Below are 24,204 nucleotides of genomic sequence, written 5' to 3' on the forward strand. Positions count from 1 at the left end.
TGACAGTAACCACTTAGCTGTAACCTTTCAATATCTTTCACATGATGTTCACTAAAACATAATACATCAGTACCTTCCATTCTTGTGGTTCCTCTAAACAGAACAGTAATGTCATTTACTTTATCACCAAGTCCTCCCACATTTTGGTGAAAAATAGTCATTTCTTTGGAATTAGCGACAGATGTAAACTTTTGCCTAAAAAATTATCTGTAGCTACAGACACAGTACGTTCAATACTAACAATTTCCTGAAACATTTGAGTTTGAAACTGAGTCTGACTTGATGGCTGGAGCCATTTAAGTGCAATTGGTTCCAACTTTGGGGTACATTTGTGGACTTCTTCCAATATTTTTGTTTTTAAGAGGGTACCTAATGTTTTCTTTCCTGATCTGCTCAGGTGCATACCGTGTCTTGCAGATATTTTCTTCCTGAGAGACTGTATGACATCATTCTCTTCGTTGCAGGCAATGTTGTTTGAGCCACCTATTAAGATCACACACTCGTTTTTTACTTTTTCAGGATCACACCTCGCTACAACTTCTTGAAGTTTAGCACCTGCCTTCACGATTCCACAAAATGTGGAGACGATTTGTTGATGTTTCACTCACAGCAGACTGGATCACGCCACTGCCACTTTCACTGCTGTTAACTGAACGTTGTGGCTTTGGAAGATCAAACCTAACCTTTTTCCGATAATTTACCGGTACACTCTTCTAACGATTGTTTTCACTTTCTGTGAGACTATTACTAGAACAAAGTACATCAAAATTGTTTACGTTCTCGAACCTCGAAACATTAACTGTAGATGAAGTTTTAGTGCCGAATGTTTGACGCTTGTTGTGTACTACCTTCCATTCCGATGATTTATCAGCAGCATTTTGTGGCAATGTATCCATGTTTTTGTCCTTCTGTATGTCTTGAAGCAATGGATCCATGTTTCGCTTCGACTTCAGTTCCATATTTTCGGACTTCAGGCTGTTGATTTCTACTCTTAGACTGCTGATTACACATTGTAAACTAGCAATACGTTCATTATGCTTTAAGAATTCACTTTTGTACTTTACACACGAATTTTTAACGGCTTCACTGTAACTTGTTTTTGGAGTAAAATCGTGGATATCTACACATGCCAACATCTTGATCCGAATAGGAGGCTGATGCTGATTCTGTTGCAAAATGGGTCACAAGATGTTCCCCGAGAACAATAGGTCCTTGCAAAGGCCATCCAGGAGGTGAAGGCCCAGGAGGGTAGAATGCCAATGGCATTGGAGAGAGCGAAGTGTAGTCCATACCCGTGACATAGGAACAGTGGAACTGAAGGAAGAAACAAAGCATTCCCAACACATCCGTTTGATTAAGTAATGGGCTTTAGCACGTTGGTGTTTAAAGGTAATAAGGTTGGTAACAGATGGGTGCCTCTTAAGGTGTTGCAAAGCTCGATGGCAATCACGGATAACAATGGCAATGGCTGTACTCCACCACAGGAATTGCTGGCGGTGATATCTGTGTAGATATCTTCTCAGTACACAAAAAATTGTAATTTAAGCTAAATGTTTTATTTTGTAAACAAGGTACAAATTAAGGGAGCAAAAGTTAATGTTTTTTGTTGTTGTTGTTATCAAGCCACTAAGAAGACTGCTCTTCTACACTACTGAGAAAGAGACAAACCAAGGAAATGACATTGAGTGCTATTGTACATGAGCTAAGAAAACTTGAAAGAGAGATAAAAGATGCAGCAACAGTTTAACTAAGCTGAATTGGTGATGTTATAAAAATGTACAGTATTCTTTGATTTAGTGGTATTGCAATTACACAGAATTCCTGTGGCTGCAAACAAGCAGAGGTACTTTGCAAAATAGTTTGAGGTTGTAAAGAGAGATGGGCACTGTAGTTTGTTCTATAATGTAATATACTGTATATTATTGGAACGAGTTATATTTTTATTATCTGTTTTGCTGCCTGCTATTCTGAATAAATTTCATTTACAGAGAGTTGAGTACAGGATTTTGAGTTTGCTTTGAATGTGGATGTAATTAAGTTTACACATTGCAGTTGCCTGGGGCAAACTATGATTTTCTTGTCCATATAGCAGCATAACTTGTCATCATTTTTCTTGTATTAAAGTAAAAATCAACTTCATGAGATCTGACTGGAAATATATTGTAGAAGTGGTGGTACAATATTTGTATGCAATTATAGTTAACATTGTGCTAGGTGGGTACTTTCTGTTAAACCGAATGTACGCATGCTTTTCTGTACATTTGAGGATGTGGTTGCCTATCAGTGTGAGGTGCTGAAGATACAACTACATTTAAACTTGAATGCATTTTCTAAAGTTTACGGAGAACACACTGCTTCTCTTTTGAGCCCCCACATAGATAAAGAAAGATATTTCTTATGAAACGCATATGAGAAAAGGTCTCAGCTTCACTGATCATTTCACGTTTTTTCTTGGAACTTTATCTTGGATACAGGGCTATTGACTATCAGTGTCCTGGCGACCGAATTGTTGATTCCAGTATATCATATTTACAAATTTGTTTGCCTCAAGGGCAAAAGCCAATTCAAGAGGTTATCACTGTACAGTTATTAATGACACAATAGCTTACAGTACTCTTCCATACACCCATTCATAGGCGAACTGCAAACCCTTATTTAAAAATTTACATATATTAACAATACCTTCTCAGTACACATACACACACATGCTTGTACTAATGATGTGAGACAACTTTAGAGATAAGCAAACAAATGCTAAATGCAGTCATCAGTCCAAAGATTGATTAGATGAACTTCTCTATGCTGATCTATCATATGAAAGTATTTTCATATTAGTACAATTACTGCATCTTCTAATACACTGAAGAGCCAAAGAAATTGGTACACCTGCCTAATATAGTGTAGGTCCCCTTCAAGCATGCATAAGTGCCACAACACGACATGGCATGGACTCGACTAATGTCTGAAGTAGTGTTGGAGGGCACAGAAACCATGAATCCTGCAGGGTTGTCCATAAATCTGTAACAGTACAAGGGAGTGGAGAACAGCATGTTGCAAGGCATCACAGATATACTCAAAAATGTTCATATCTGGGAAGTTTGGTGGCTAGCGAAGTGTTTAAACTCAGAAGAGTGTCCCTGGAGCCACCCTGTAGCAATTCTGGACATGTGGGGTGTCGCACTGTCATGCTGAAATTGCCCAAGTCCGTCGGAATTCATAATGGACATGAATGGATGCAGGAGATCAGACAGGATACTTACGTACATGTCACCTGTCAGAGTTGTATCTAGACAAATCAGGGTCCCATATCACTCCAACTGCACACACCCCATACCATTACAGAGCCTCCACCAGCTTGAACAGTCCCTTGCTGACATGCAGGGTCCACGAATTCATCATGAGTGGGCCTTCGGCTCTGAAAGCCCATATCAATGATGTTTCATTGAATGGTCCAGCACTGAAATCTGCAGCAATTTGCCAGAGGGTTGCACCTCTGTGATGCTGAATGACTCTTTTCAGTCATTGTTGATCCCGTTCTTGCAGGATCTTTTTCCAACATTGAATGATTCTTTTCAGTCACTGTTGATTCCATTCTTGCAGGATCTTTTTCCGGCCGTAGAAATTTCGGACATTTGAAGTTTTACCAGATTCTTGATATTCATGGTACACATGTGAAATGGTCGTATGAGAAAATCCCCAGTTCATTGCTACCTCGGAGATGCTGTGTTCCATCGCTCATGCGCCGAACATCATGTTCAAACTCACTTAAATCTTGATAACCTGCCATTGCAGCAGCAGTAACTGACCCAACTGCACCAGACACTTGTTGTCCTATATAGGCATTGCCAACTGCAGTGCCGTATTCTGCCTGTTTACCTATCTCTGTATTTGAATATGCATGCCTGTACCAGTTTCTTTGGCACTTCAATGTATCTACTTGAACCTTACTATACTCAAGTCTTAATCCTTCGTTGACAATGTTTACCTCACACATTTTCCCCAATTATCAGACCCACTATTCCTTCTTGCATCACGTGTGTCATATCAACTGATCCACTCATGTGGTCAAGTTGTGGGAAAAACTCTTTTCTCCCTCACTCTATTCAGTATCTCGTTCGTCACTGCATCTACCAATGTAATGTAGCAAAACATCTGAAAAGCTTCTTTTTGTACTCTTGTTGTAATGTTTATCACCCATATTTCAGATCTACAGGGTGTTTCAGGAGGAACAATATACACAGGGTGACCCAAAAGTCCATTAACATTTGGAAATCCAACACTTCACAGAATAATGTGATGCACTTGCTTGAAATGACATGGATTTTAATGAAATAAAAGAAAAAAAAGGACAAAATAACCAACAGATAGTGCCTTATATGACACAATAACAATCATTAGGATAACAATTGATTTTTAGCAAAATTGATGTTCTTTATAACAAATGCTAAACATGTTAACAGTCATTCATCAACAATACCTGAAGTTGAGGGAAAATGTCGTGAACAGCACTGCACAGCATACCAGTAGGTAATGTGAGAAAGTGCCGTTACATGTTCTCTTTTAGCATCCCTAATGAGGTTGGACGATCAAGGTAGACTGGCCACTCCAGGTAACACCATAGTCAATAATCACACGGAAGTGCGGGGCTTGGAGAGACCACACAATGGAAGTGGCAGCTCAGCACACTGTCCACACCAAATAATGTGCACAAAAGATCTGTCACACGTAGAGGAATATGGGGTGGAGTGCCGTCCTGCATGAAAGTCATACTTTCCAGCAGGTTAGGGATGATGTGATTCTATAACATTCTGGCATACCTCACACCTATCACGCTGACAGTTTGAAAAGGGCACACCAAATTTCCTACATGAAAAAGAGTCTGACCACAATCAATTGGTACATCTACATCACACCATGACTTTCTCATCATGTAATAGGATTTCCAACTGGTTCTAGGATTTTCGGTAACCCAAATTCTGCAGTTGTGGTTGTTGACAGACCCTTCGAGTGTGAAATGGGCTTCGTCGGCCCACAACCCATTAAGACAATCAATCATCATCTTCCCCCAGTTCTTGAAGTGACACACAAAAAATGCTCTCCGCATCTTACTCCCTCTTTCACTACATCTCTTTTCACACGTGATTCTCACGCAGTGTCACTGACTTGTTGCTGTCCAGCAGGATATGTTGGCCAGTTTTTGCACTTGCTTTTGGTTTCAATAAAACTCCGTGTCATTTCAGTTTTGTGTCCCATGTCTTAACCCTGTTTACCTACATTATTACATGAATTAGTGCATTTTCAATATTAATGGACTTTCGGGTCACGCTGTATATTTGAAGATGGTAGTATAAGCTAATTCAAATGGAACATTCCACATAATATGTGTCCAATTTTTATTGGTTAGAGAGGTACAGCTGTTAGAATGTAAACTTTACAAATACTCTCAGAATGTGTTGTGTTGTTGTTGTTGTGGTCTTCAGCCCAGAGACTGATTTGATGCAGCTCTCCACGCTACTTTATCCTGTGCAAGCTTCTTCATCTCCCACTACCTACTGCAACCTACATCCTTCTGAATCTGTTTAGTGTATTCATCACTTGGTCTCCCTCTACAATTTTTACCCTCCACACTGCCCTCCAATACTAAATTGGTGATTCCTTGATGCCTCAGAATATCCCCTACCAACTGATCCCTTCTTCTAGTTAAGTTGTGCCACAAATTTCTCTTCTCTCCAATTCTATTCAATACCTCCTCACTAGTTATGTGATCTACCCATCTAATCTTCAGCACTCTTCTGTAGCACCACATTTCAAAAGCTTCTATTCTCTTTTTGTCCAAACTATTTATCGTCACTGTTTCACTTCAATACATTGCTACACTCCATACAAATACTTTGAGAAACGACTTCCTTACACTTAAATCTATACTCGATGTTATCAAATTTGTCTTCTTCAGAAACATTTTCCTTGCCATTGCCAGTCTACATTTTATATCCTCTCTACTTCGACCATCATCAGTTATTTTGCTCCCCAAATAGCAAAACTTATTTACTACTTTAAGCGTCTCATTTCCTAATCTAATTCCTGCAGCATCACCCAGTTTAATTCGACTACAGTCCTTTATCCTCATTTAGCTTTTGTTGATGTTCATCTTATATCCTCCTTTCAAGACACTGTCCATTCCGTTCTGCTGCTCTTCCAGCTCCTTTGCTGTCTCTGACAGAATTACAATGTCATCAGTGGACCTCAAAGTTTTTATTTCTTCTCCATACATTTTAATTCCTACTCCAAATTTTTCTTTTGTTTTCTTTACTGCTTGCTCAATATACAGATTGAATAACATTGGAGATAGGCTACAACCCTGTCTCATTCCCTTCCCAACCACTGCCCTTTCATGTCCCTCGACTCTTATAACTGCTATCTTGTTTCTGTACAAGTTGTAAATAGCCTTTCGCTCCCCGTATTTTACTCCCACCACTTTCAGAATTTGAAAGACAGTATTCCAGTCAACATTGCCAAAAGCTTTCTCTTACAAATGCCAGAAATGTAGGTTTGCCTTTTCTTAATCTATTTTCTAATATACGTCGTAGGGTCAGTATTGACTGGCATGTTCCAACATTTCTACGGATTCCAAATTGATCTTCCCCGAGGTTGGCTTCTACCAGTTTTTCCACTCGTCTGTGAAGAATTCGTGTTAGTATTTTGCAGCCATGGCTTATTAAACTGATAGTTTGGTAATTTTCAGATCTATCAACACCTGCTTTCTTTGGGATCGGAATTATTATATTCTTCTTGAAGTCTGAGGGTATTTCACCTGTCTCATACATCTTGCTCACCAGATGGTAGAGTTTTGTTAGGCCTGGCTCTCTCTAAGCTGTCGGTAGTTCTAATGGAATGTTGTCTACTCCCAGGGCCTTTTTTCAACTTAGGTCTTTCAGTGCTCTGTCAAACTCTTCACGCAGTATCATATCTCCCATTTCATCTTCATCTACATCCTCTTCCATTTCCAAAATATAGTCCTCAAGTACATTGCCCTTGTATAGACCCTCTATATACTCCTTCCACCTTTCTGCTTTCCCTTCTTTGCTTAGAACTGGGTTTCCATCTGAGCTCTTGATATTCATGCAAGTGGTTCTCTTTTCTCCAAAGGTCTCTGTAATTTTCCTGTAGGCAGTATCTATCTTACCCCTAGTGAGATAAGCCTCTACATCCTTACATTTGTCCTCTAGCCATCCCTGCTTAGCCATTTTGCACTTCCAGTCGATCTCATTTTTGGGACGTTTGTATTCCTTTTTGCCTGCTTCATTTACTGCATTTTTATATTTTCTCCTTTCATCAATTAAATTCAATATCTCTTCCATTACCCAAGGATTTCTATTAGCCCTCATCTTTTTACCTACTTGACCCTCTACTACCTTCACTATTTCATCTCTCAAAGCTACCCATTCTTCTTCTACTGTATTTCTTTCCCCCATTTTTGTCAATCGTTCCCTAATGCTTTCCCTGAAGCTCTCTACAACCTCCGGTTCTTTCAGTTTATCCAGGTCCCATCTCCTCAAATTCCCACCTTTTTGCAGTTTCTTCAGTTTTAATCTACAGTTCATAACCAATAGATTGTGGTCAGAGTCCAAGAGGATGCCATCATCATTTAACCATACAGTAAAGCTGCATGCCCTCAGGAAAAATTATGACTGTAGTTTCTCCTTGCTTTCAGCCGTTCGCAGTGCCAGCACAGCAAGGCTGAATCATCCAGACTGTTGCTCCTGCAACTACTGAAAAGCTGCTGCCCCTCTTCAGGAACCACACGTTTATCTGGCCTCTCAACTGATACCCCTCCATTGTGGTTGCACCTACGGTACGGCTATCTGTATCGCTGAGGCACACAAGCCTCCCCACCAATGGCAGGGTCCATGTTTCATGGGGGAGGGGGGGGGGGGGGGGGGGTGGGGGGGGGGCAGAATGAGTTAAGTAAAGATGAATGATTTTTCATAATCCAAATGATCAATTTATGTCTTGTGTTTAATTTTTCTTTACAGACTTGACCTTTCAATCATCTCCACAGGCAAAATTCTAAATGGGTGACGATGGGAGACCTTGGTGGTAAAGACATGTGACAACTTTGCTGATCCATCTTCTTATAACTGGAACGCGCAGGGGCCCTGACATGCTGGAACAATATCCCACCCTTGTAGTCAAAGGAAACCCTTTTAATAATGCTTGAGGCTCATTTACAAGAAAATCTACATAACGGAGATCTGCAGGACAATGTAGTAACACAACAGATTCAATCGACTGACTATATATAATGTCTCAACACACACTTACAGAAAAGTGTTCCTCACAATATGTCTCCACATAGAATGTAGGTTTTCAGCGGACCACCGATATGTGTTACAAGTCTTACTGATACCATCATATGCGAAAGTTGCTTCAGCAGTAAACTGTATTGGTGGGATTATTTAGCAATTTGCAATTAGCCAACAATAAAAATCCAATTGTGTACCTTGATGTGTCCGTGTGAGTTGCATTTGCTGGAGTTTGTGTGTGTGTATGCTGTTTAATTCTGATGAAGCCTTGTTTGACGGTCTTCGTGTGCCTATCTGCGATTCAGCATCCCTGCTATATGGTAATTTCATGAGCCTCAATGCACCTTTGATGACTTTGGTGTCCCTAACCTGCCCCACTTATCCAACGGGGAAGAGGAGACCTACAATTTAATGTGGAATCCGAATCATGTTGTTTCTGGCGACTCCTCACATCGCTGACAAGATGAACGCTAGGATAAAATGAAGGCATAAAAGTTTCCAGGCACATGCCACAGGCTTTACCACAAGATCACCAGGCACCAGAAATGTATAAATAGTTCATCTATAGGATTTGATGACTGAGTTTGTGGGTATCAAAATATTTTACCTACATGGCCACATAATCTGACTGCATTGACTTAGAAGCTTAAATATTTTACACCACTAAAGAACAAGGTACCCGTGGTCTAGGGATAGCGTCTTTGATTCATAATCAAAACGTCTTCGGTCCCGGGTTCGATCCCCGCCACTGCCTAAATTCTGATAAATAATCAGTATTGGCGGCCGAAGACTTCCGGCATAAGAAGTCAATCTCATTCTGCCAACGGCCTTGTCAAAGAGGGCGGAGGAGTGGATAGAGGTTCAGGGCACTCTCTTGTCCTAGGGATGGGAAATTGCCCCTGAAGGCGGAAGAATCAGCAATGATCAATGACATGAGGATGCAGAAGGCAATGAAAACCACTGCATTAAAGACACGTAACGTGTATCCACAGGACATGTGGCCTGTAATTGAAGAAGTGTCATGATGATCTCTCCATTGGCAGAAGATTCCGGAATAGTCCCCCATTCGGATCTCCGGGAAGGGACTGCCAAGGGGGAGGTTACCATGAGAAAAAGATTGAATAATCAACGAAAGGATAACGTTCTACAAGTCGGGGCATGGAATGTCAGAAGCTTGAACATGGTAGGGAAACTAGAAAATCTGAAAAGGGAAATGCAAAGGCTCAATCTAGATATAGTAGGGGTCAGTGAAGTGAAGTGGAAGGAAGACAAGGATTTCTGGTCAGATGAGTATCTGGTAATATCAACAGCAGCAGAAAATGGTATAACAGGTGTAGGATTCGTTATGAATAGGAAGGTAGGGCAGAGGGTGTGTTACTGTGAACAGTTCAGTGACCGGGTTGTTCTAATCAGAATCAACAGCAGACCAACACCGACAACAATAGTTCAGGTATACATGCCGACGTCGCAAGCTGAAGATGAAGAGAGAGAGAGAAAGTGTATGAGGATATTGAAAGGGTAATGCAGTATGTAAAGGGGGACGAAAATCTAATAGTCATGGGTGACTGGAATGCAGTTGTAGGGGAAGGAGTAGAAGAAAAGGTTACAGGAGAATATGGGCTTGGGACAAGGAATGAAAGAGGAGAAAGACTAATTGAGTTCTGTAACAAGTTTCAGCTAGTAATAGCGAATACCCTGTTCAAGAATCACAAGGCCGGGAGATACGAGAAGATTTCAATTAGATTACATCATGGTCAGACAGAGATTCCGAAATCAGATACTGGATTGTAAGGCGTACCCAGGAGCAGATATAGACTCAGATCACAATATAGTAGTGATGAAGAGTAGGCTGAAGTTCAAGACATTAGTCAGGAAGAATCAATACGCAAAGAAGTGGGATACGGAAGTACTAAGGAATGACGAGATACGTTTGAAGTTCTCTAACGCTATAGATACAGCAATAAGGAATAGCGCAGTAGGCAGTACAGTTGAAGAGGAATGGACATCTCTAAAAAGGGCCATCACGGAAGTTGGGAAGGAAAACATAGGTACAAAGAAGGTAGCTGCGAAGAAACCATGGGTAATGAAGAAATACTTCAGTTGTTTGATGAAAGGAGGAAGTACAAACATGTTCTGAGAAAATCAGGAATACAGAAATACAAGTTGCTGAGGAATGAAATAAATAGGAAGTACAGGGAAGCTAAGACGAAATGGCTGCAGGAAAAATGTGAAGACATCGAAAAAGATATGATTGTCGGAAGGACAGACAGCATATAGGAAAGCCAAAACAACCTTTGGTGACATTAAAAGCAACGGTGGTAACAATAAGAGTGCAACGGGAATTCCACTGTTAAATGCAGAGGAGAGATCAGATAGGTGGAAAGAATACATTGAAAGCCTCTATGAGGGTGAAGATTTGTCTGATGTGATAGAAGAAGAAACAGGAGGCGATTTAGAAGAGATAGGGGATCCAGTATTAGAATCGGAATTTAAAAGAGCTTTGGAGGACTTACGATCAAATAAGGCAGAAGGGATAGATAACATTCCATCAGAATTTCTAAAATCATTGGAGGAAGTGGCAACAAAACGACTATTCACGTTGGTGTGTAGAATATACAGGGTGTTTCAAAAATGACCGGTATATTTGAAACGGCAATAAAAACTAAACGAGCAGCGATAGAAATACACCGTTTGTTGCAATATGCTTGGGACAACAGTACATTTTCAGGCAGACAAACTTTCGAAATTACAGTAGTTACAATTTTCAACAACAGATGGCGCTGCGGTCTGGGAAACTCTATAGTACGATATTTTCCACATATCCACCATGCGTAGCAATAATATGGCATAGTCTCTGAATGAAATTACCCGAAACCTTTGACAACGTGTCTGGCGGAATGGCTTCACACGCAGATGAGATGTACTGCTTCAGCTGTTCAATTGTTTCTGGATTCTGGCGGTACACCTGGTCTTTCAAGTGTCCCCACAGAAAGAAGTCACAGGGGTTCATGTCTGGCGAATAGGGAGGCCAATCCACGCCGCCTCCTGTATGTTTCGGATAGCCCAAAGCAATCACACGATCATCGAAACATTCATTCAGGAAATTAAAGACGTCGGCCGTGCGATGTGGCCGGGCACCATCTTGCATAAACCACGAGGTTTCCGCAGGGTCGTCTAAGGCAGTTTGTACCGCCACAAATTCACGAAGAATGTCCAGATAGCATGATGCAGTAATCGTTTCGGATCTGAAAAAGGGCCAATGATTCCTTTGGAAGAAATGGCGGCCCAGACCAGTACTTTTTGAGGATGCGGGGATGATGGGACTGCAACATGGGGCTTTTCGGTTCCCCATATGCGCCAGTTCTGTTTATTGACGAAGCCGTCCAGGTAAAAATAAGCTTCGTCAGTAAACCAAATGCTGCCCACATGCATATCGCCGTCATCAATCCTGTGCACTATATCGTTAGCGAATGTCTCTCATGCAGCAATGGTAGCGGCTCTGAGGGGTTGCCGCGTTTAAATTTTGTATGGATAGAGTGTAAACTCTGGCGCATGAGACGATACGTGGACGTTGGCGTCATTTGGACCGCAGCTGCAACATGGCGAACGGAAACCCGAGGCCGCTGTTGGATCACCTGCTGCACTAGCTGCGCGTTGCCCTCTGTGGTTGCCGCACGCGGTTGCCCAACCTTTCCAGCACGTTCATCCGTCACGTTCCCAGTCCGTTGAAATTTTTCAAACAGATCCTTTATTGTATCGCTTTTCGGTCCTTTGGTTACATTAAACCTCCGTTGAAAACTTCGTCTTGTTGCAACAACACTGTGTTCTAGGCGGTGGAATTCCAACACCAGAAAAATCCTTTGTTCTAAGGAATAAACCATGTCGTCTACAGCACACTTGCACGTTGTGAACAGCACACGCTTACAGCAGAAAGACGACGTACAGAATGGCGCACCCACAGACTGCGTTGTCTTCTATATCTTTCACATCACTTGCAGCGCCATCTGTTGTTGAAAATTGTAACTACTGTAATTTCGAAAGTTTGTCCGCCTGAAAATGTACTGTTGTCCCAAGCATATTGCAACAAACGGTGTATTTCTACGCTGCTCGTTTAGTTTTTATTGCCGTTTCAAATATACCGGTCATTTTTGAAACACCTTGTATGAGTCTGGCGATATACCATCTGACTTTCGGAAAAGCATCATCCACACAATTCCGAAGACGGCAAGAGCTGACAAGTGCGAGAATTATCGCACAATCAGCTTAACAGCTCATGCATCGAAGCTGCTAACAAGAATAATATACAGAAGAATGGAAAAGAAAATTGAGAATGCGCAAGGTGACCATCAGTTTGGCTTTAGGAAAAGTAAAGCGACGAGATATGCAATTCTGACATTACAGCTAATAATGGAAGCAAAGCTAAAGAAAAATCAAGACACTTTCATAGGATTTGTCGACCTGGAAAAAGCGTTTGACAATATAAAATTGTGGAAGCTGTTCGAGATTCTGAAAAAAGTAGGGGTAAGCTATAGGGAGAGACGGGTCATATACAATATGTACAACAACCAAGAGGGAATAATAAGAGTGGACGACCAAGAACGAAGTGCTCGTATTAAGAAGGGTGTAAGACAAGGCTGTAGCCTTTCGCCCCTACTCTTCAATCTGTACATCAAGGAAGCAATGATGGAAATAAAAGAAAGGTTCAGGAGTGGAATTAAAATACAAGGTGAAAGGATATCAATGATACGATTCACTGATGACATTGCTAACCTGAGTGAAAGTGAAGAAGAATTAAATGATCTGCTGAACGGAATGAACAGTCTAATGAGTACACAGTATGGTTTGAGAGTAAATTGGAGAAAGACGAAGGTAATGAGAAGTAGTAGAAATGAGAACAGCGAGAAACTTAACATCAGGATTGATGGTCACGAAGTCAATGAAGTTAAGGAATTCTGCTACCTAGGCAGTAAAATAACCAATGACGGACGGAGCAAGGAGGACATCAAAAGCAGACTCGCTATGGCAAAAAAGGCATTTCTGGCCAAGAGAAGTCTACTAATATCAAATACCGGCCTTAATTTGAGGAAGAAATTTTTGAGGATGTACGTCTGGAGTACAGCATTGTATGGTAGTGAAACATGGACTGTGGGAAAACCGGAACAGAAGAGAATCGAAGCATTTGAGATGTGGTGCTATAGACGAATGTTGAAAATTAGGTGGACTGATAAGGTAAGGAATGAGGAGGTTCTACGCAGAATCGGAGAGGAAAGGAATATGTGGAAAACACTGATAAGGAGAAGGGACATCTGCTAAGGCATGAGGGAATGACTTCCATGGTACTAGAGGGAGCTGTAGAGGGCAAAAACTGTAGAGGAAGACGGAGATTGGAATATGTCAAGCAAATAATTGAGGATGTAGGTTGCAAGTGCTACTCTGAGATGAAGAGGTTAGCACAGGAAAGGAATTCGTGGCGGGCCGCATCAAACCAGTCAGTAAAACAATAAGATCTTAGTATTTCAACTTGATACCTCCACCCATTCCCGACAAAAGGGAGTTTGACTTAGAAGCTCAAATATTTTACACCGCCAAAGAACAATATGATCTTAGTACTTCAACTTGATACTTCCACCCGTTCCTTACAAAAAGAAGAGTCTCAACAAACAGAGAGACAACAAATGGAAAAAATTAGATAATTACAAATTAACAATTTTAACTTTTTTCCTTCACTTCTACTGTGAAACTTTACATCTTGTCAAATTTCATGATTCTAGATCAACAGGAAGTGCACTATAGGTTTTGATGGGTAAGTTTACAAGTCTCAGTATAAGTGACAGCTGCTGATCGCACTGACTTAAGATGCTTAAATTTATCACAATGCCAAGAAACTGTAGACCTTTGACATAAATTTCAACTTGATATCTATACCCGTTCCTCAAATAAAGGGGTCTTAATAGATGGATGGACCGTCAGACGAACAACAAACAGCAAAAGAGTGATATAATTATAAATTAGCAATTTTCTAACTTTTTCTTTTACTTGTTTTGTGAAACCTTGCTTCTAGTCAACTTTATGATTCTATGTCTAAAGAATAATGAGTGATGTTAATCATTAATGAAAACCACCTCAGCTGTATTTTTACACGTTTAATGCGTTAGCCCAGGTTTCGTTTCTTTGATCATCTTCAGTTTGCAAAATTGTGCTGAAGTCAGTTCTCATATGTGTGTCTTGCTTTTAACACAACTCGGCAGTCTGAAAATGTTCAAAGAAACAAAATCAGACATAACAAAATAAATGTGTAAAAGTAAAGCTGAGATGATTTTCATTAATCAGCTGTTGGTTTAACACGATCAAGATTATTTGAAGAGTGAGTTTACCAGTATCCAAATATGTGACATAAAAGGTCGTATCTTTTGACTGCATTGAATTAGAAGCTTAAATTTTTCACACTGCCAAGACCCTGTAGACTTTAGTACATAACAAAAATTTCAACTTGATACCTATACCTGTTCCTGAAATAAAGGGGTCTTCATAGATGGACAGACCGTCAGATGGACAACAAATGGAAAAAAAGTGATAACAATTATAAATTAACAATTTTCTAACTTTTCCCTTTACTTATGTTGTGAAACTTGGCTTCTGTCAATTGCACGATTTCAGGACAAAAGGATGATGAGTGAGATTAACAGTTAATGAAAACCACCTTGGATGTATTTTTACATATTTATTGTCGTACAATTGGTTTCATTTCTTTAAACACCTTCAGGTTGCTAAGTTGTGCTGAAGTAAGGACATGGATGGTCTGGTTATCACATGTACATCTTGACTTTAGCACAACTTGGAAGCCTGGAGATGTTCAAAGGAATGAAACCAGTCGTAACATACTAAATGTATAAAAATACAGCTAAAGTGGTTTTCATTTATCAGCTGTGGTCTCAACGTGTTCAAGATTATTTGATCAGTCAGTTTGCGAGTATCAAAATACATGACATAAACAGTCATATCTCATGTCTTTTGACTGCACTGACCTAGAAGCTTAAATTTTTTCACACTTCCAAGGGACCGGTGACCTTAGAATGTGACATGCATTTCAACTTGATGCCTCTACCCATTCCTGAGAAAAGGGAGTCTCCACACTTGGACAGACAGTAGGACAGTCAGATAGGGAACAAAGTGACCCCATCTCAGTTCATTTATGTTTTTTGATTCCTATAACTCCCAATCTAGTTTCTGTACAAGTTGCAGATAAGCTTTGGTCCTTGTATTTTAGCAGAATTATATTATACTGAGCCAGAGTTGCTGGTCATCAATTGCATTCAGAAAGCAAAATATTTAGCACTAACAAGTAGGTCTTTGTCAATGCAGGATCTAAATCATCTGCTCTTCCTCTTTAACCTTCCCCAACCTGTCCCTCTCTCCTGAAAACAGAACTAGTAGTTCCAAAAGCTGCGAGCGTGTATATGCTTTTATTATATCTAATGGTAGTACTCAAGTTAGCCCTCTCATCGTGGGGCCTGAATGACCTGCCCGTCCTTTTTAACCTTGCCCAATCCATCCCTTTCTCCTCCCCAAGTAAGGAACTACCAGTTTTGAAAGCTAGGAGAGTGTGTATACTTTCTTTATAACTAATAGCAGTACTCTTTTATTATATCTAACAGCATCACTAAATACTTGCCTCCTAAAAGTAAATACTCACCCATAACTCAGTCTCGTTTTTATTTTTATTCTTTCAGGTGAATTTTCCTTTTAATACTACTAGTTTAAACATTCAAACTCCTGCCTAATAATCTGTCCTGTTTTTGCACTGTTTCATACTTCTCCTTTTTATTGTTATTTCACCATATTACTGAATACATACTTTTATGTATAGCTGACACACAATATGCAGATCCCATTACTGATACTTGTGTTCATATTGCCCCTATTTTAGAGACCGTTAATTTTCTTCCTTTCCTAGTGCATACTTTTGTTGTTCACAGCACACAAACATTGGCTCGCTTGAGCTTTTTATGTCAGTAATTCCACTAACATGCAGAATAGTAACAGGAAACACATAGAAATGTGAACCTACCTTTCAGAAGACGACTGATCTAAAACTGATGAAGACTGTGATCTCACAGAGTTTACCTGGCTGCTGCGTCCTTTGTTCCTGAAAAGGATAAAACAGGTGCTAAATAAATATATTAACACAAGAAGTACATATCAGTGAGTAGGGAATGTGGTTTAGGCATTGTCCTAACATTTACAGGAGAGGTGTGATCGAAATTCTGCTCCCCCCCCCCCTCCCAGTCAATTAACGTGAATGGCAACATGTCTCCTTTAAAAAGAACATGCCCAATTTCCTTCCCATCTTTGTTCAATTTGAGCTCGTGCTACATTTTTATTGATTCTGTCACTGGTGGATGTTAAACCCTAATCTCAAAGCTTTTCCTTCAGAGTTTGTGCTGACAAGATAAAGAAAACAGTAAATTAACAAAAATGTACTACATTATTTACACAAAAGGTCTAGTTTCAAAAATTTTCAACACTATGATCTGATCATTCAAACCCTGCAATATAAATACTAACAAAGAGAGAGAGGGGCTGGCCAGTACTTAGCTCAGCTCAGTACAGCCGATAGATACACAAAAAACAGAACCGAAAATTTACATTCCTAGCTTTCGGAACAAATGTTCCTTCATCAGGGAGGAGAGAGGGGAAAGAAAGGGAAGAAGGGAACGTGGATTCAGTTACTCACAACCCAGGTTATGAAGCAACAGGGAAAGGAACACAGGGAGGGTAATGGTTGTCAGAGGGAAGCCAAAGATATTCTACTGTAAGTACTGTGCCAGCTTCAAACCAAAGAGGATGCATACAGAAGTAAAGAGGTATATAGTATAAAGATAAACACAACTATGTAGGATGAAAAGATGCGTGAATGGGTAAAGAGGAAATGGAAAGAGGAGAAGACTGAAGAGTGAATGGGAGTGAGATTGTTTAACGTAGGTTCAGTCCAGGGGTATGGCGGGATGAAAGGATGTGTTGGAGTGCAAGTTCCCATCTCCGCAGTTCAGAGGGACTGGTGTTGGGTGGGAGAAGCCAAATGGCACATACGGTGTAGCAGGTTTCTAGGTCCCTAGAATTATGCTGGAGGGCATGATCTGCTACTGGGTATTAGACATCTCCTAGGCGGACAGTTCGTCTGTGTCCGTTCATGCACTCAGCCAGTTTAGTTGTTGTCATACCGATGTAAAAGGCTGTGCAGTGCAGGCATGTCAGCTGATAAATGACATGTGTAGTTTCACACGTGGCCCTGCCTTGAATTGTGTATGTTTTACCAGTAGCAGGGCTGGAGGAGGTGGTTGTGGGGGGATGCATGGGGCAGGTTTTGCAGCGGGGTCAGTTACAGGGGTAGGAACTGCTGGGTAGAGAATGTTGGATGTTGACCTTCGTCTTGTTGAAGCTCACATCCACACCTCTGTCCATATCAAACCCACAAACGAACAACAGTACCTGCACTTTGATAGCTGCCATCCATTCCACATCAAACGCTCCCTTCCCTGCAGCCTAGGTATTCGTGGCAAACGTATCTGCTCCAGTGACGAATCCCTCAACAATTACACCAATAACCTGACCAGTGCTTTCCTCTCCTGCAACTATCCTGCAGACCTTGTCCACAAACAGATCTCCCGAGCAATACATTCCTCCCCGTCCAACAACAATGTTCCTACCCCCAGACCACACAGAAGCATCCCCTTTGTCACCCAATATTATCCTGGCCTCGAATACATCAACAAATTACTCCGCCAGGGAAAGCTAGGAACGTAAATTTTCGGTTCTGTTTTTTGTGTATCTGTCAGCTGTACTGAGCTGAGGTAAGTACTGGCCAGCCCCTCTCTGTCTTTGTTAGTATTTGTTTCACATCTTTATATGAGATTTTCCATTAATCATTTAAACCCTGTAATATATGTAACAATGATACCTCATGGCTAAATGTAATTAGTGAGCAAATGACCATTTACATATTTTGACAAAAGTCCTAATGGAAGGGTCATCCTTTCCCACCTTAGTACCTTCAGTCACTGGAGTGAAAGCCTGATACTACATTAGTTACAGCACTATCCTTTTACTTATTTTGTTGCAGCCATTAAACAGGACACTTGCAGTAAGTATGCTTAACATCCATTTTCTCCATCCAAATTTTAATCATCTACGTGCACAGATGAAATGTTTAAATCACTTTACAAATTATGTTGTAAGATTCTAAGCAAAGTAATCATAACATCAAAAAGGAAAAAAGTTCCAACTATTTGGAACAGAGCAAAAAATGAGGAAAGGAAAAAAAAAGAAAGAATTAAGAAAATGAATATGTTTCTGTACACGAAAATAAATAACTGATCAAAATCAGATCAAAAATTGCTTACACTTTTAGTAACTTCTGCTGTTAGCAGCAGGAAACCCAAGTATAAACAGTTTCTTAGTACATACCGCACAGTTTCTAGGAAAATTATGATTTGGCTCTCAACAGTGATTGGCAACAGAAGGACCATACTTACCTTGACAGATGATGCAGTACAATTAATAAATCAAAAACTACTATCTCTGGAAAAATTTTGAGTTGGCTGACTAAGACTACATGTTAACTACGATACCCCTCCCACAAAAGTTAAAATATTATGGCATTATCCAGGGTCGAATAAGAATAATGTGGGAAGGAATAGATTACCACTTATCACACAGAGGAAGTACTGAGTTGCATACACGCATAAAGATAAAGAATGCTAGAAACAGTTCAGGTTTCAAATTCCTTCTTCAGAGGTATAAAACTTACACATGCCAGCACAATAGAAGGCATAAATAGTACTGAAGTAGAGGCAGGGAAGGGGATGGGCACATGTTTTCGATGATGCCAATATACCTACATAGTCCACTTCTCTTTCATACTCCCCCCCCCCCCCTCTCACCCCACCGGCAGAGCCTACCAATGCAGCATCTAGCAGATCTATCCTGCGCCCAATCCATCCCTGCATGCTCCCACAGGCAGCACTACTATCTTTCCCCCATCCCTACTCTGCTATCCCTATCCCTCCTTCTTCCTGCCCACTTCCTCCACCTTACCAGCTGTACCTACCTCCACTAGATTACTTCTCACAAAAGATGCAGCCGCAGTCGGACCTTAGTGCCCACGAACAATGGCAATGTATGTGTGAGTTATTCTGTGAACGCGTGTGTGATTTCTACTTATGGAGAACAACACTGTCTGAAAACTGAAATATTTCTAGCATTCTTTGTCTTTGTTCCTGTCTGCAGCCAATTCCTCCTCCATGTGCTGAGTAGCAATCTATCCTTTCCATACTGTTGTTAAATGGGTTAATGGTTTAATAACAATAATGGAAATTCTTGCATGGAAAATTATGCAATAAATGGGAAAGACAACCACTTACCTATAGAGAACAGGTGTGAGACACACAGAAACACATAACAGAAAAAAGTTAACAATATTTTTCAAGCTCTTGCTCTTTTTTCCAGTAAAAATACACAAATTTTCACACACACAGACACTCAAACATACATGTTCACAGTAATGGCGCATTTGACTACTATGCATCGATTATTTAAGGCAGCTGCCTGTGTACATGGAGATGGGGAGGGGGTAGGGAAGGATGCACAAGGCAAGCTGGGGGTAGCATGGTAGAGCGAGGCAGGTCTTTCACCAAATGACTCAGCAGATGCACGAGTCACAAGAAGTTTGGATGATATAGCATACAAAGCATAGAGAGATGGGGAGAGGGAGGGAAGGAAAGGAATGGAAGGTGGAGATGACATGAGAGACAGAAGGGAGAGAGTAAAAGAAAGATGGAAAAAAGTGGGAGAGGGAGATAGTTTGTGTCTGTGTGCCTGCAAGAGGGATTGGTGGGAGGAGGCCATACATGATCTGGATGGGAAAGGAGTGGTGTTTACAGAAGAAAGAAGGGAAAAAGGAAGATGAAGCAGTGAGAATTAAGTTCATGAGCAACTGGTCAAGTCATTAGTGTTGCGATGTGCAGCATATTCAACAACTGGATAGTCAAGTTTGTGGTTTGCCACAATTTGGGGAGGCAATTCATGCGAGTGGATAGTTGGCTACTTCTCATGTCCACACAGAATGTTGTACAATAATAGCAATATAGTGTTACAGAACATGGCTAATTTCACACATGGCCTTGCATTTTATTTGGTAGGAGATGCCTCTGACTAGGAGATGGTGGTTGGATGTATCAAACAGGTCTTGCCCCTGGGTCAACCACAAGGAAATGACCCATGGGTGCAGGATTGGGAGCAAGACCCCATGGGTTATTCCCTCATGGTCGACTCTGGTGTAACATCTATCCCGTATGCCCACCCATTATCTCCTACCACAGCCCAGTCACAGGTATCTCCTACCAAATAAAAGGCAGGACCACATGTGAAAGCAGCCACGTTATATATTAGCTATGCTGCAATTGTCGTACGGCATGACAAGTAAGCAACTGTTCATTTGCATTAAAGTCACCATCAAACTGTGGAAGTCAGAAAATTGGCCATCCAGTTGTCAAATATGCTGCCCACCACAACACTAATGACTTCACCAGCTGCTCATTAACTTAATTTCCACTGCCTCATCTTACATTTTCCCTTCTCTCTTCTGTCCACACCACTCCTTCCCACACCCAGATCGTGTACTTCAGAGAACACCTCAGTTTGCTCATATGTAAGTTCCCTGATCATTTTGTAATCACTGGATCACTGGTGGAGACCTTAATCATCCAACAATCAATTGTAAAAATACAGTTCTGAAGAACTGCTTAATTCCATTTTCAAATGTTCCTATACAAAAGACAACCTAGGAGAACTGCACCAATTTGATTTTTTACCACTGAAAAGATGAGTAAAATAAATAATGTCAGTAGTGTTGAGAAACAGCTGAAATTTTTAAAACTGAACAAAGCTTCTGGGCTGAATTATATCCCTATCATATTGTATATTGAATTTGCAACAATCCGAAGCATTATCTATCACAGATCCCTGGAACAAACTGCGCCCACTGGTTGGAAGCAGGCACAGGTCACACTTGTTTACACTGAAGGTAGCAGAAATGATTCATGAAACTACAATCCTACATCGTTGACACTGATTTGTAGTAAAATCTTAGAACTTTTCTGAGCTCTGATATTATGAGGTATCTCAAGCACAGTGACATCTTCCATGGCAATCAGAATCAATTTCAGGTACACTGATCATGCAAAACCCAACTCACGCTTCTGTCACAACATACTGAAAGCTTTGGGTCAAGGAAGTCAGGTAGATGAAGTACTCTTAGTTTCCAAAAAGCATTAGATTCAGTGCCACATCAACACTTATTATTAAAAGTTCAATCACACAGTATATCAAGAGAAATTTGTGACTGTAATATTACCAGAAAGATAGACTGCTAAATGGTTCAAATGGCTCTGGGCACCATGGGACTTAACATCTGAGGTCATCAGTCCCCTAGAACTTAGAACTACTTAAACCTAACTAACCTAAGGACATCACACACATCCATGCCCGAGGCAGGATTCGATCGAACCTGCGACCGTAGCGGTCGCGACTGAAGCGCCTAGAACCGTTCGGCCACACTGGCCGGCAATAGACTGCTATTCATTACATAGAGGAGGTGATGAGTCACAGACAGGCACAAGGAGACTGTTATATAAGTGCACTTTCAGGCAAAAGGCATTTTTCTAATGTAGAAAACACACAAGCACGTATCACACACACATGACCATAACATTGTTATTATTCCATCCTGGATTTTCTACTGTTTGAAATCTGTGACTATATTGAGGATTTTCTGGTAGGAAGGATGCAACAAGTTATCTTAGATGGAAAGTCAATGACAGATGCAGAAGTAACTTCAGTGTTCTGCAGGGAATGGTGTTGGGACCCTTGCTGTTCTTGTTGCGTAACAATAAACTTGTGGACAATGTTAATAGTAGCCTCAGACTTTTTGCAGATGATGCAGTTACCTAAAATGAAGTATTATATCTGAAAGTATCTGTATAAATATTCTGTCAGATCTTGACAAGTTTTGAAAGTGGTGCAAAAAATTAGGAAACTGGCTTTAAATGCTCCGAAACTTGAAACCGTGCACTTCATGAAACAAATAACATAGTATCCTATAATGTCAAAGAGTCACAGTTGGAATGGGCCAACTTATTCAGATACCTGTGTATAACACCTTTGAGGGATATGAAATGAAGTGATCACAAAGGCTCAATTATGGGTAAAGCAGGTGGACTTCGGTTTATTGGTAGATACTGGGCAAATACAATCAATCTACAAAGGAGATTGCTTACAAGTCACCCATGTGACCTATTTTACAAGGGTGTGGGACCCATCCCAAATATAGTTAACAGAGAATATTGAAGGTATACAGAGACGGGCAGCATGAATGGTCCCCAGCTTGTTTGTCCCATCAGAGAGTCTGAGAGATGCTGAAGAAAATGAACTGGCAAACCCTTAAAGACAGACATAAGCTATCCAAAGCAAATCTACCTGCAAAGTTTCTAGAACCAGCTTTTAATGCTGACTCTAAGAATATGCTATAGCCACCCACATATTCACACAGGGATCATGAGGAAAATATTAGACTAATTACAGCACATACACAGGCTTTTAAACAATCATTCATCCCATACTCCTTATGTGAATGGAATGAGAAGAAACCAATGGAATACAGAAATGTCAGATACCAATGGGCAGCAAGTTTATGTTCAACAACAAGCAAAAATTGATGATTATGTTTTTCACACATATTCATGATGCTTATTCCTTGCCAGTGTATCAATCGCTTGGGGGAATCTACAAAAAGGTTGTGGGATACATATTTGTGGGACAAGGATACTGCGTGCATTATAGTTCAAGTTATCATGTCTAATGAAACATTCTGCGAGATATCACAGGTCCAGCAATTTGATAAAAAAATTCACTAGAGAGGAAAGACAATGTACTGGTAAACTTGCTACAACTTTTAATATTTGGAAGATGTGGAAAGAACATGTTACTTTAGGGAAGTAGTTTGTAGCATTTAGAGATCATTGTGACATCCCTTTCACATAAAAATGAAGTTATAGCAGAAAAACTGTATTTACTGTGACTAATGAACATATCATCACTTGCTTGGAGCCCAAAACTACCTGATAACTTCAAGCCACAAGAAATTAATTCTCATACACAATGTGATAAACACTGTTTCCCTTACAGCAAAATCTCACCTTGTTACTGGACACTGTAATGGAGGAGACTTGGAATCCAGTGTGTTAGGAGGCTCGATGTATTTGGCAGCCTTGCTTTTCATATTTCCTTTCCAGTGTACTTCTTACACTGAAAGTGAAAGAAGCATGGATAATTTTGCAAATTTAAACATAAGCCAATAATATTGTACCATTAGATATGATTTTCTAAGATGTAGCACCACATAGGTGACCAAAAATAACTGTAAATGACAGTTCAGATTTGTGATAAGCTTGCACAATCAGTTCACAATACAGCAGCATGTTCTGTGGGTCACTAACATGACATATTGTAACTATATGTAATGAGTAACTTATCATTTGAGTTCACATTGAAGAAAATATTGTTTAGTTTAATAGTATATATAAGTATGGATTACTTTTGCACTAAACAAGCTCCAAGCTTCTAACCAAAAGTTGTTCTTTAAAGTAGCAGTTGCTCAGAAGGAAATGGTTTATCTTCTCCTACTTTCCGATTTTGCTTTACTATCAGGTGTGTAACACCTCTAGATATACGATTAGATTTATGTGGCACCATTATTCATCACTTTCTGAACTCTCTGAACAGAGTCCTAAAAACAGTTTTTTTCCTGTAAAATTGTAATTATTGCTTCTGACCTGATTACAATAAA

General features: G+C 40.3%; 1 protein-coding gene across 1 annotated transcript in view; it reads right to left on the reverse strand.

The window, feature by feature from the left end:
• LOC126455777 (uncharacterized) overlaps positions 1 to 23,665 on the reverse strand; it is a 192,141-nt gene extending 168,476 nt beyond the window's left edge. The window contains exons 1-2 of the mRNA XM_050091542.1: positions 23,555 to 23,665; positions 16,372 to 16,449 (exon numbers count right to left, since the gene is read on the reverse strand). Coding sequence (XP_049947499.1) covers positions 16,372 to 16,449; positions 23,555 to 23,637 — 161 coding nt within the window. The 5' untranslated portion in view covers positions 23,638 to 23,665. The remainder of the gene's footprint in view (positions 1 to 16,371; positions 16,450 to 23,554) is intronic.
• Between the last annotated feature and the right edge of the window lie 539 nt (positions 23,666 to 24,204).

This window comes from Schistocerca serialis, chromosome 2 (assembly GCF_023864345.2).
Source record: "Schistocerca serialis cubense isolate TAMUIC-IGC-003099 chromosome 2, iqSchSeri2.2, whole genome shotgun sequence".
In the NCBI taxonomy this organism is placed as follows: Eukaryota; Metazoa; Arthropoda; class Insecta; order Orthoptera; family Acrididae; genus Schistocerca; species Schistocerca serialis.